Here is a 13983-nt window from a genome sequence, read left to right on the forward strand (position 1 = left end):
CCCTCCCGGAGAAATATGAAGGGACACCATTCAAATGCAGTGGCTTCCTCCTTCAGTGCTCCCTCTATTTCGCACATCAGATGGGAGCTCCCACCACCGAGATGTCTAAGGTTGCCACGGCTATTTCTCTGCTGACTGGGCAGGCATTGGAATGCGCTACGGCCGTCTGGGAGGTAGGAGAGGAGGAGCTTGAGTCTTATGAGTGGTTCATGACTCTGTGTTTAAATGTATTTTCAATCATCCCGAGGAGGGCAGAGATGGAGGTGAGTGTCTGCTTCTGCTCCAGCTTCTGCTCCTCAGACAGCTGCTGAGTATGAGCTTACCTTCCGGACCGTAGCAGCTTCCAGTGGGTGGAATGAACCGGCGCTCAGCACGTTATTTAGAAGAGGTCTGCGCGAGGAGATCCAGACGGAACTGGCCTGCCGAGGTGACAACCTTACTCAATGCGTTGGCCAGCCGTCGGAAAAACAGCCTCCGGGTGCGTCGGCATCTACATCGCTTCTCTCCCCCCTTCGGCGAGCGTTTGGGATCAGAGCCTGAACCCATGGAGGTAGGGATCACACGCCTTCCCACGGCGGAACGACGCAGATGGATGCGGCTGGGGCTCTGTCTGTACTGTGGTCAGGGCGGGCACAAGCGACAGCTGTGTCCATTACTTCAGAATCCAGGATCCACTAGAGCAGAGGGACGGTCACCTGATGTTACATCCCCTGGACCAGGAGTGAGTATTCCATCAACTGCTCTTCCTGTTAGACTCATTTTAGTACCCATCACTCTGGCTGACTGTCCCTCAAGCCCTGTGTCTACAGCTTTAGTGGATTCTGGCACCGTGGGGAACTTTATGAATCAGACCCTTGCCTCCTCTCTCAATATTACTACCTACCCACTCTCCTCTCCTTTTCCGGTTCACGGTCTCGACTGTCGGCCTCAATGATCCGGAACCATCACACACAATACCCAACCACTCACCCTCACCGTGGAGCCCAATCACCAGGAAAACATCCCCTTCATCACCAATTCACAAGATCATCCTCGGCCTACCGTGGCTTCAGCGACATAGCCCTACCATCTCATGGTCGAGGATGAGAATCACCGACTGGTCATCTGAATGCCGGAAGACCTCGTGTCCTGTCCCCTGTGTTTCCACGTCAGTTGAGAGTCCTGTGGTTGCCCTTCAGCCCAACATCCCGGAGGAATATCAGGATTTAAGGGAGGTATTCTCTAAGACCTGCACTACCTGTCTCCCTCCTCATTGCCCGTGGGACTGTGCCATTGACCTGTTTTCCGGTGCTACACCTCCACACAGACGCATCTACCCTCTGTTGGTGTCTGAGACCCAGGCCATGGAGGACTACATTCAAGAGGCACTCCAACAGGGTTTCATCCGCTCCTCCACGTCCCCTGCTTCAGCTGGTGTCTTCTTCGTGGCCAGGGAAGGAGGATTACGCCCTTGTATCGATTACCATGGACTCAATGACATTACCACAAAGTATCGTTACCCTCTCCCGCTGGTGCCGTCAGCCATCGACCACCTCCGTGGTGCACGGTTCTTCACCAAACTGGACCTGCAGAGTGCCTACAATCTCATTCGTATCCTGGAGGGGGATGAGTGGAAGACGGCATTCAGCACGATGTCTGGTCACTATGAGTACTTGGTTATGCCCTTTGGCTTAGCTAATTCTCCATCAGTGTTCCAGGCATTCGTCAATGAGGTGTTCAGGGACATGCTCGGACGACAGGTGATTGTGTACATCGATGACATCTTGATCTTCTCTACCAACCTGGAGGATCACATCACTCGCGTTCGAGCAGTCCTGGAACTCCTTTTGGCTAACCACCTGTTCGTCAAGGTGAAGTGCCAATTCCACCAGAGGGCTGTCTCCTTGGGCTACCAAATCACCCCGCAGGGAGTGAGGACGGAGGACAAGAAGGTAGATGCGGTAAGGTCATGGCCAGTCCCAACCAAAACCAAGGGGTTACAATGGTTTTTGGGGTTTGCCAACTTTTACCACCATTTCATCAGGAACTTTAGCGACGTCGCCCCACCTCTCACCTCCCTCCTCAAGGGTGGGCCTCGTAGGTTGATGTGGTCTCCAGCAGCCCACGAGGCCTTTCGTCTCCTCAAGGGGCGTTTCACCTCTGCCACCTTGCTAAAACCCCCAGATCCCACGCTACCTTTTGTGGTTGAGGTAGACGCATCGGAGGTGGGTGTGGGGGCAGTTTGTCACAAAGACAGGGGCCCCACTAAAATTGTATCCTTGTGCTTTCTTCTCCAAGAAACTGTCCCCCGCAGAGAGGAAATACGACGTTGGCGATCATGACCTCTTGGCGGTGAAGTTGGCATTAGAGGAGTGGAGACACTGGCTGGAAGGTGCCAAGGAACCATTCGTCATCCTCACCGACCATCGGAACCTTGACTACATATGGACAGCGAGGAGACTGAATTTGTGTCAAGCCAGGTGGGCCCTCTTCTTCACCAGGTTTGACTTCATGCTGACCTATCACCCAGGTTCTAAGAACATCAAGGCCGATGCCCTGTACCATATCTACGATTCGGGAGAGGCTCCTGTCCAGAGGGCAGTGGTTTGGGACGTAGATGTGGACATCCGCCAGGCTCTAGAGAGGGAGCCCGCAGCCAAGAATTGTCCTCCCGCGCGCATCTATGTTCCCACAGGGATAAGGGATCAGCTGCTGACCTGGGAACACACATCTACGTTCCCACAGGGATAAGGGATCAGCCGCTGACCTGGGCACACACAGCTGTCGTCAATGGACATCCGGGTATTTCTCGCACCATCCATTCATCACTGAGAAATACTGGTGGCCCTCCTTGGTGCAAGATGTTACGCGGTATGTCAACTCCTGTTCCGTGTATGCTCAAACCAAGTTCCCCCGGGATGCTCCAGCAAGGAAACTCCTGCCGCTTCCAGTGCCTCAGCGACCTTGGTCCCATCTATCCATTGACTTTGTAACTGATCTTCCCCCTTCTGATGGTTTCACTACCATTCTAGTGGTAGTGAATAGATTCTTCAAGTCATGTCGGTTAATCCCTCTTCCTGGTCTTCCCACTGCTCTCCAGGTTGCTGAGGCACTCTTCCAGCAGGTCTTCCGGGATTATGGCCTTCCAGAGGACATCGTCTCGGACCGTGGCCCCATATTCACATCCCGAGTATGGAGGGCCTTCTTGGAGAAGCTCGGGTTCACGGTTAGTCTCACATCCGGGTATCGGCCTCAGTCTACCAGGCAGGTAGAGAGGATGAATCAGGAGCTGGGGAGGTTCATGAGGAGTCACTGTCAGGACCAGCAGGGTGAGTAGGCACATTTTCTTCCTTGGGCAGAGTACGCCCAGAACTCTCTACTGGGTTGACCCTTCCAGTGTGTGTTTGGTTTCCAGCCGGCACTGGCCCGGTGGACCCCGGGCCAGACCGCGGCTCCTGTGGTAGATGAGTGGTTCCGGCACGAGGAGGTGTGGAACAATGCGCCCGTGAGACTCCAGTGCGCCATCCATCGTCAGAAGGAGCATGCAGACAGTCACTGCAGGGAGACCCCTGTGTTCCATCCTGGGGATCGCATCTGGCTCTCTATCAAGAACCTCCCACTCTGCCTACCCTGCAAGAAACTGAGCCCCTGGTTCGCGGGGCCATTCAAGGTTCACTGGAGGGTCAATGAGGTGACATACAGGTTACAATTACCCAGTCACTACTGTATCTCACCCTCTTTATGTCTCCCTTCTCAGGCCGGTGGTTCCTGGTCCCTTAGCTGATGCTGTCCCCCACGACACACCTCCACCCCACCTGGACTTCGAGGGGAGCCCAGCGTATGCAGTCAGATCCCTACTGGACTCCTATAATCGTGGGGGTCGGCTCCAGTATCTGGTGGACTGGGAGGGGTATGGCCAAGGAGCGGTGTTGGGTTCCGGCGGAGGACATTCTGGACCCCAACATCTGTGATTTCCACCTTCGCCGCCTGGACCGACAACGCTCCTCATCCTCGGGGTCGTCCCCCTCGTCAACGTCGTCCTGTGGCTGGAGCTGCACGTCAGGGGGGGGTTACTGTCACGTCTGCCCTTCCCCTCTGGCGTACGACGTCGCCAGAGTACTAGCCACCAGTCCTGGGATTCATCAGTATGCACACCTGGCACTCATCATTGCGCACACCACCTGGACTCCATTGCTTCCCCTTTTATATGTCACTCACCAGTTGGTATTGTTATGATTAAAACACAGGCTGAGACCTGTAATCATCTGGGCAATCCACAATGGCACGAAAACCACAGCACAGGTACTCACACGAATGAACGGACATTGTAACAATAATCGACAGGACAATGATAAACCAAGAACACACTTATACTATTACTAATCACTGGGAATAGGGGCCAGGTGTGCGTAATGAAAGTTCCGGAGGGATCCGTGACAGTGTTATATGGTATACTACATACAGTATGTGTGATATATCTATCTATACGTTGTATGTTTTTGATTATCTTTATTTAATTTTAAATTTGTATTTATTTGCTCTGATAAAATTGTATAATTGAACCAATAAAAAAAACATCTCACCAGGTCAAATTCCTGTTACATGTAAATGTACTTGATGAAGAAAAGGGATTCTGATAAGAACAGACAAACCTGTGTCAAGACATTAAACCTCTTTAATGTGGAGATGAAATATAACAATTGAGGCGTAAGCGCCATGGCTGACACATTGTTAGAGGCAGAAAAACAACAAAAGCCACAAGGTGAATATTTATAAATACTGTTCTGAGGAAACAGGTCAAAAAGGGGTTTTACAGACATGAACTGTTCTGTGTGCAGAAAACACATGTATAAAATAGTGTACAATAATAGATGTGAATCTTATGAAGGCCAGATGACTTAAAAATACAAATGAAAAATAGTATGTACACATTAAAATTATACTGCATATAGAAAGGCGCCTTGGCCTCAGTGCAGTAGTTATAGTGCCTACATTGTGCAGAAGCATACAGACAAGAATACTGAATACTATACTTTCAATATGGACACTTACGGTGTTCATTGTAGGTTCTGTATTTTTGTACGATTTCTGAAAGCACCCGATCCCCCTAGAATACATTGAATAATCCACATTGAATTGGATCATTGATCATTCTGAAACTGTAGCTGCCAATACTGTATTACTTCCCTGTAGAACTGCAGGGCAATAAAATAATTAATCAAAGAAAGTAAAGTAAAGTGAAAGATATTCCCACATTGGCATAGGAGAGCATATCAACAATGCAGTTTGAACAGTGGCTCTACTTTTTCTTTTCAAATTGACTGCTTTTCCATGATTGGTTCATCGGTTTTCCTTCTGCATATTTATGCAAATGAGGCACTTCAACTATCTGATGCATTTCGGCATGAATACTTTACCAAGGCACCGCCCCTTCTTGGGTGTTTTCTATCAATAGAAGCACAATAGAAGCAAATAAAACTGCAGGTGCACAGGAATCCCACTGGGCACAGACATCAATTCAATGTTTATTCCAAGTTGGTTCAACATCATTTCATTGAAATGACGTGGAAACAACGTTTATTCAACCAGTGTGTGCCCAGTGGGACACTTCACAAAATAACAGAAAAGACTAAACTGGCTCAATTACATATTTATAGTTTTGGTTAAATGCTTATAAAAATACAAAAGCTGATTTTTTTTTCAAAAAACAAAACAACGCTGAGTAAATAAATGTATTTTTGTCGTTGATGTCATTACATTCTGATTAGCATATCTTGTTGTAATAATAGGATACAGTGCCTTGCGAAAGTATTCGGCCCCCTTGAACTTTGCGACCTTTTGCCACATTTCAGGCTTCAAACATAAAGATATAAAACTGTATTTTTTTGTGAAGAATCAACAACAAGTGGGACACAATCATGAAGTGGAACGACATTTATTGGATATTTCAAACTTTTTTAACAAATCAAAAACTGAAAAATTGGGCGTGCAAAATTATTCAGCCCCCTTAAGTTAATACTTTGTAGCGCCACCTTTTGCTGCGATTACAGCTTTAAGTCGCTTGGGGTATGTCTCTATTAGTTTTGCACATCGAGAGACTGACATTTTTTCCCATTCCTCCTTGCTAAACAGCTCGAGCTCAGTGAGGTTGGATGGAGAGCATTTGTGAACAGCAGTTTTCAGTTCTTTCCACAGATTCTCGATTGGATTCAGGTCTGGACTTTGACTTGGCCATTCTAACACCTGGATATGTTTATTATTGAACCATTCCATTGTAGATTTTGCTTTATGTTTTGGATCATTGTCTTGTTGGAAGACAAATCTCCGTCCCAGTCTCAGGTCTTTTGCAGACTCCATCAGGTTTTCTTCCAGAATGGTCCTGCATTTGGCTCCATCCATCTTCCCATCAATTTTAACCATCTTCCCTGTCCCCGCTGAAGAAAAGCAGGCCCAAACTATGACGCTGCCACCACCATGTTTGACAGTGGGGATGGTGTGTTCAGCTGTGTTGCTTTTACGCCAAACATAACGTTTTGCATTGTTGCCAAAAAGTTCAATTTTGGTTTCATCTGACCAGAGCACCTTCTTCCACATGTTTGGTGTGTCTCCCAGGTGGCTTGTGGCAAACTTTAAACTACACTTTTTATGGATATCTTTAAGAAATGGCTTTCTTCTTGCCACCCTTCCATAAAGGCCAGATTTGTGCAATATACGACTGATTGTTGTCCTATGGACAGAGTCTCCCACCTCAGCTGTAGATCTCTGCAGTTCATCCAGAGTGATCATGGGCCTCTTGGCTGCATCTCTGATCAGTCTTCTCCTTGTATGAGCTGAAAGTTTAGAGGGACGGCCAGGTCTTGGTAGATTTGCAGTGGTCTGATACTCCTTCCATTTCAATATTATCGCTTGCACAGTACTCCTTGGGATGTTCAAAGCTTGGGAAATCTTTTTGTATCCAAATCCGGCTTTAAACTTCTTCACAACAGTATCTCGGACCTGCCTGGTGTGTTCCTTGTTCTTCATGATGCTCTCTGCGCTTTTAACGGACCTCTGAGACTATCACAGTGCAGGTGCATTTATACGGAGACTTGATTACACACAGGTGGATTGTATTTATCATCATTAGTCATTTAGGTCAACATTGGATCATTCAGAGATCCTCACTGAACTTCTGGAAAGAGTTTGCTGCACTGAAAGTAAAGGGGCTGAATAATTTTGCACGCCCAATTTTTCAGTTTTTGATTTGTTAAAAAAGTTTGAAATATCCAATAAATGTCGTTCCACTTCATGATTGTGTCCCACTTGTTGTTGATTCTTCCCAAAAAATACAGTTTTATATCTTTATGTTTGAAGCCTGAAATGTGGCAAAAGGTCGCAAAGTTCAAGGGGGCCGAATACTTTCGCAAGGCACTGTATATCACAATGGAGCATGGTTGGTGATGCAAGAACATGTGGCAAGTCTCAAAAGGTCATCAAAGGGAAAGAGTTTTTACATTTTCATTCAGGTCATTGGAGTATTATGATTGCTGGGGAATAGTTTTATTTTTACTCCGTATCAAAATAAGCAGTTGATACAGTTTAAACTGTATATCATCTATACATACATATTGTCCATAATATCGTATGCCAACATATTTAGCATTTTACAAATGCAAATGCTCTTCTTTTTGCCCGTATGGTTATACTGTAGTCAATTTACCAGGCATCGACTATCTCACCTTTCCCCTTTGGAATTTGGCTAGATCCTATATGTTCAAATGCATTTAGGGATTAAAAAAAAAACCTTAAAAGTAATCCCAGGAATCTAATTAAACGTGTTATCTCTTTTTCCCTATTACTTCTTACGTCATCATCTTTCGCCTGTCCTTTCCAAAATCATCTGGCAATTCTTTAACATCAGAGGCACAATGAGGCACAATTCAAAACAACCAATAAATATATTCTCTTTCCTCCACATCGACCAGACGTGACTGTATGTCCAAAATGGCACTCTATTCCCTACATAGTGCACTACTTTTGACCAGGGCATGCCCACCCAAGGAGAAAGCAAGTCAAGGAGGAGCTCGTGACAGTCACTGGAGCTTCTGTCTTCTGTCTGGTTGCAGAAGAAAAATAAGCCACACGACCCTCTGGCCCAAACGCCTTGTATCTTGCATCCAAACATACGATTTGAGACGCATAGAAGAGAAATGAAGGAAGCCATCTTGGCCAGTCTCCTTGGTGAAGTAAGGCATGGTGGTGGTAGAATCCCCAAAGGCACCTGGCTGTGTGAGTCTGTATGTGTCCGTGTATCTGTTTGTTTAGCAAAGAGGGCTACTCATCAGTATCTCAACAAATTCAATTCAGCCGCGGAAAAGGCGGTTTCTTCCTCCTTGTAGAACCTTCTAGAAGTCGCAACAGTTGTTTTGATTGTTCTCTGAGAAGTATGTGGTTCCGTTGGGCAGGGGCGGGAACTGGAACGATATGTTTTCCTCCATTGGACAGTTTGTGACCTGGATGGTGAATAATGGACCAAGTTAGCCACAACAGATCAGAAAGACAAGGGGATGATGTAATGCATGCAACCCACCGCAAACTGTGCTTGTTTGAGTGCTTTTAAAATCCTCATTATATCCTTCTCAAAGAAACCAACGACAATGGACAAAACAAATCTTCAAATGTGTGTTTAAGTACATACAACAGAGTAATTAGCTCTAAATGTTTCAATATACGTCAAGTACAAATATGAAACAGACACCTTCTTCCCAAAGGTCCCTTTGTGGCTCGTTATAACTGTCATACTCGTAAAACCCTAAATACTGGTGCAATTAGAAACACTGTAATCTGGTTGTAATAATGAAACAAGTCTCTGCCTTGAAAAATAGCTATTTTTACCTCATTGGGACAATCTGTTAAAATAAAGGTTACATTAAAATACTGTTGCCTGTATTACCTGTGTCTGCCCGTTGCAGTTGAGGTACTGCTGCTGGACCAGCAAGCTGTCTGGTGTGAGGCCCCCAGGGGTTAGACCAGGCCCCACCTGACAGGACAGAGGGCTGATGTTGGTGTCACCCTGTAGGATTGCAGAGGACCCCACGATGGGCCCGCTGGAGTTCCTCTGGAAGTAGCAGGAGGCCTGGGAGGGACTCTGGTCGTGGAGGGGGGCTGTGGCCCTCTGACAGGAGGATGGGACCAGGGAACCAAGGGCCGTGTTGGGGTTTAAACAGACCCCGTTGACAGGAACCGAGGGGGGGTTGGTGCTGCTGAACATGCAGCTGTTGGAAGAGACGAGAGGAGGGGTGACTTGAGCAGAGGTCTTTTGAGGCCTATACTGGCCTGATATTGTTTGAGCCCTGTTGTAGTTCTGGGCCTGAGAGTTCTGCTGTGGCTGGGCCTCGAGCCCAGGGATAGGGAGCTGGGGAGCAATTTGGAAGTCAGACACCTGGTTGTTATAAAAGCTGCCCGTGACATTGTGTTGGTGTCCATTTTGTTGGTGTAACATCGTGGGAAGCATTTGCTGCTGCTGCTGTTTCTGGGTCTGCAGGGAAAAGTGTCCTTGTAGGCAGCTAGCCGGGTTGGGATCTAGAATTACATCTTTTGGTTGATTTGAAAAATTCTGGGCGAAGGTTTCCAACAAGGTGTTGGCCACCATGTTGGTATTGGGCATGGAGGAAGGCAAGGGCATCCACATGGTTTCCTGACCGGGCACGGCAAAGGGATCTGATTGGCTTATGGAGCGCTGGTCCTGGAATGTCATTGGCTGATCATTCATGCCCCACCCCAGCAGCTGGTTCTGGATTGGCAGACCCATAGGAGCAGAACTCCGATTGGCAAGGCTTGACTGCATCTGTTGTCTCAGGGAATAAGACGCCAGCCCGTTACCAGGGCTGGACAGGATCTGAGAGGCCTGGAGGCCTTGCTGCTTACCTTTGGCTTGGTTCTGCCGCACCTGGGCACAGGAGCCAGCCAGGGCGGGGTTAAAGGCCAGAGGGTTAGCGTTGCTCTGCAGGCCCAGGTTCTCTCCCAGGGATTGGGCAAATGTGTTCCTGGAGGAAGCCTGCTGGAGTGTGGGGGCGTTCAATCCCATCTGAGAGCCCATGTGTGTCAGCTTCATCATGCCCCGAACGTTACTCACTGTTTCAGCCGCACTCAAGCCTCCCATCCCAAGCAACTGGTTCTGCTGGGGATCAACCCCCCAGTTGAAGCCCTTTCCTCCAGGCATCATGGTATTCCCCTGCAGGTCAACATTTTTAAGGCACTCTGGTACCTCCAGGAGAGGGTTGTTGACACTGACGGACCCCAGCAGTGAGCCCAGATGCTCGGGCATCTTGAGTCCTCCGTTCTCCTTGAAGAGATGTTCCTCCACATACGACAGGATGTCATGGTTGAGGATGTCATCAAGGTCCTCGGACATCTCACAGTTGCTGGAGCTCATCTTCAGCAGAGTGTTCTCCCAGTCCTTCAGCTCTGTGGGGTCCACATTCAGGCTGCAACAAGATAAGATCAGATCAGATAAGGTCCACTTCCAGGCTGCAATCACATCAAATACAACTTTATTTGCATAGCACATTTCATACAAGCTAGAGTATAGCAATACAATACAATGCGACTCACATCATTTTGTTTAAATAGATACAATCAATCATAGAAAATAGATGGTAAAATTGCCTGAACAAAAATTGAAAGTATTTTTGTGGTAGTACAAGAAGTTTAAACATTTTAATTAAGTGAGGCGGTGAAATACACTGCTCAAAAAATAAAGGGAACACTTAAACAACACAATGTAACTCCAAGTCAATCACACTTCTGTGAAATCAAACTGTCCACTTAGGAAGCAACACTGATTGACAATAAATTTCACATGCTGTTGTGCAAATGGAATAGACAACAGGTGGAAATTATAGGCAATTAGCAAGACACCCCCAATAAAGGAGTGGTTCTGCAGGTGGTGACCACAGACCACTTCTCAGTTCCTATGCTTCCTGGCTGATGTTTTGGTCACTTTTGAATGCTGGCGCTGCTTTCACTCTAGTGGTAGCATGAGACGGAGTCTACAACCCACACAAGTGGCTCAGGTCGTGCAGCTCATCCAGGATGGCACATCAATGCGAGCTGTGGCAAGAAGGTTTGCGGTATCTGTCAGCGTAGTGTCCAGAGCATGGAGGCGCTACCAGGAAACAGGCCAGTACATCAGGAGACATGGAGGGGGCCGTAGGAGGGCAACAACCCAGCAGCAGGCCTTTGTGCAAGGAGGAGCAGGAGGAGCACTGCCAGAGCCCTGCAAAATGACCTCCAGCAGGCCACAAATGTGCATGTGTCTGCTCAAACGGTCAGAAACAGACTCCATGAGGGTGGTATGAGGGCCCGACGTCCACAGGTGGGGATTGTGCTTACAGACCAACACCGTGCAGGACGTTTGGCATTTGCTAGAGAACACCAAGATTGGCAAATTCGCCACTGGCGCCCTGTGCTCTTCACAGATGAAAGCAGGTTTACACTGAGCACATGTGACAGACGTCACATAGTCTGGAGACGCAGTGGAGAACGTTCTGCTACCTGCAACATCCTCCAGCATGACCGGTTTGGCGGTGGGTCAGTCATGGTGTGGGGGTGGAATTTTTTTGGGTGCCGCACAGCCCTCCATGTGCTCGCCAGAGGTAGCCTGACTGCCATTAGGTACCGAGATGAGATCCTCAGACCCCTTGTGAGACCATATGCTGGTGCGGTTGGCCCTGGGTTCCTTCTAATGCAAGACAATGCTAAACCTCATGTGGCTGGAGTGTGTCAGCAGTTCCTGCAAGAGGAAGGCATTGATGCTATGGACTGGCCCGCCCGTTCCCCAGACCTGAATCCAATTGAGCACATCTGGGACATCATGTCTCGCTCCATCCACCAACGCCACGTTGCACCACAGACTGTCCAGGAGTTGGCGGATGCTTTAGTCCAGGTCTGGGAGGAGATCCCTCAAGAGACCATCCACCACCTCATCAGGAGCATGCCCAGGCATTGTAGGGAGGTCATACAGGCACGTGGAGGCCACACACACTACTGAGCCTCATTTTGACTTGTTTTAAGGACATTACATCAAAGTTGGATCAGCCTGTAGTGTGGTTTTCCACTTTAATTTTGAGTGTGACTCCAAATCCAGACCGCCATGGGTTGATAAATTTGATTTCCATTGATAATGTTCATGTGATTTTGTTGTCAGCACATTCAACTATGTAAAGAAAAAAGTATTTAATAAGAATATTTCATTCATTCAGATCTAGGATGTGTTATTTTAGTGTTCCCTTTATTTTTTTGAGCAGTGTATATTCAAAGTTCAATTTATTAAAATATCTGGTCTGATTACTATGTCAACCTCATTACTTTGGAATGTGGGGCAGTTAGATCACATATTTAATCACAAATAATTACACTAAGACTACTACACTTTTACTCATAAGGAATTAGAAATGTTTCAGGTTATCATTTGGGGAGAGAATTATAATGGACATTTGTGGACAAAACTTACTCAACCTTAAAAAATGGTTTAGTCTTCAACTACCACAACATATTTTCATCACTAACAAACTTCTAAACTTCTTCCACTAGATGCATCATCATATGTAAATAGTTTATGATTAGTGAATACTATAACGCAGTTATTCTGTTACATACTTCTCCCTATTAGCTGAAATTGTATTTTTTCAAAGCCATTTTAGCTGTCATGTTAGCTGTTCGGTCCGAACAAATTCACAAATTTGTGGCGCTATGCAGAAGTTGACTCCCTCCGGGCACATGTTGCTAGGCAACCCCTGCACTTGCCTGGGCAGGCCTACTCCCTCCATGGCTAAAGCCAGTTTGATAAACGTGCTAACAAACGTTTGTGCTGTGCAACTCAATAAATACTGCACTCTAAGTCATGATAGTGTTGCTAGACAAAGCAACTTTACTTTCACCTTTCAATTTTATAATCTACTATTGTTTTTTTATTAATTTCTATTATTTATTCTACAGTAGAAGTAGTAGCCAAACCTGGAACACAGGCTGTTGTCCCCGATGATTTGCTGCAGTGTTTCCATCAGGTCCTGGACAGTGGACTCCTCCCTGATGCCCGCGTCCGGCCTGGGCATAGTGTGGTGTTGGGACTGCCAGGAATCACCAGGCACGTTGGCCATTGCGTGGCTGTTGCTGAAGGCCTGGTCTTCCCAGGAGCACAGCTCCTGGGGGTTGGGGGGCTCGCTGGAGGGCTCGCTGGGGCTGGTCTGCATGGATGAATGATTGAATTAATAAAATGCTTTTTGTCTCAAGTCATCCTTAGCGACCCATCCTTACGGGGCTATTTGAGACATTGTCTGTGTCCAAAATGGCAACCTATTCCCTACATAGTACACTAGAGACCTATTGGCCCTGGTCAAAATTAGTGCATAATATAGGGAATACGGTAAAACAGAGTAAATTGCTGTACCTGCATGTAGATGGCCTGGTCCTGCTTCAGAATGGAGCCCAGCAGGGAGTCAGGGTCCAGGGCCATTTCTTCGGCCATCTTCCTGATCTTAGGGCCCTTGCTCTGGGTTGGAACGTCAGCTACGTCCAGAGAGAGGCCCACCTCGTAGAGAACAGCTTCCCCAGTGGCGAAGTTAAAAGGAAGCTGGAGTCTCCGCTGGCGAAGCTGCTCCTCACCCTCATTATTTCTTGAGGAATAAAAAGGAGTATTAGAATAAAATAGAGTAGTATAGTACAGTAGAGTACAGTAGAGTAGAGTACGGCAGAGTACAGTAGAGTACGGCAGAGTAGAGTACGGCAGAGTACGGTAGAGTAGAGTACGGTAGAGTAGAGTACGGCAGAGTACAGTAGAGTACGACAGAGTACAGTATAGTACAGTAGAGTACAGTAGAGTAGAGTACGGCAGAGTACAGTAGAGTACGGCAGAGTACAGTAGAGTACGGTAGAGTAGAGTACGGTAGAGTACGGTAGAGTAGAGTACGGTAGAGTAGAGTACGACAGAGTACAGTATAGTACAGTAGAGTACAGTAGAGTAGA

General features: G+C 47.2%; 1 protein-coding gene across 1 annotated transcript in view; it reads right to left on the reverse strand.

The window, feature by feature from the left end:
• Positions 1 to 4217: 4217 nt before the first annotated feature.
• Positions 4218 to 13983, reverse strand: part of LOC139413077 (aryl hydrocarbon receptor-like) — a 98576-nt gene continuing 88810 nt past the window's right edge. The window contains exons 10-13 of the mRNA XM_071160112.1: positions 13409 to 13634; positions 12976 to 13205; positions 8912 to 10445; positions 4218 to 8471 (exon numbers count right to left, since the gene is read on the reverse strand). Coding sequence (XP_071016213.1) covers positions 8364 to 8471; positions 8912 to 10445; positions 12976 to 13205; positions 13409 to 13634 — 2098 coding nt within the window. The 3' untranslated portion in view covers positions 4218 to 8363. The remainder of the gene's footprint in view (positions 8472 to 8911; positions 10446 to 12975; positions 13206 to 13408; positions 13635 to 13983) is intronic.

The sequence above is a fragment of the Oncorhynchus clarkii genome, chromosome 7 (assembly GCF_045791955.1).
Source record: "Oncorhynchus clarkii lewisi isolate Uvic-CL-2024 chromosome 7, UVic_Ocla_1.0, whole genome shotgun sequence".
Classification (NCBI taxonomy): Eukaryota; Metazoa; Chordata; class Actinopteri; order Salmoniformes; family Salmonidae; genus Oncorhynchus; species Oncorhynchus clarkii.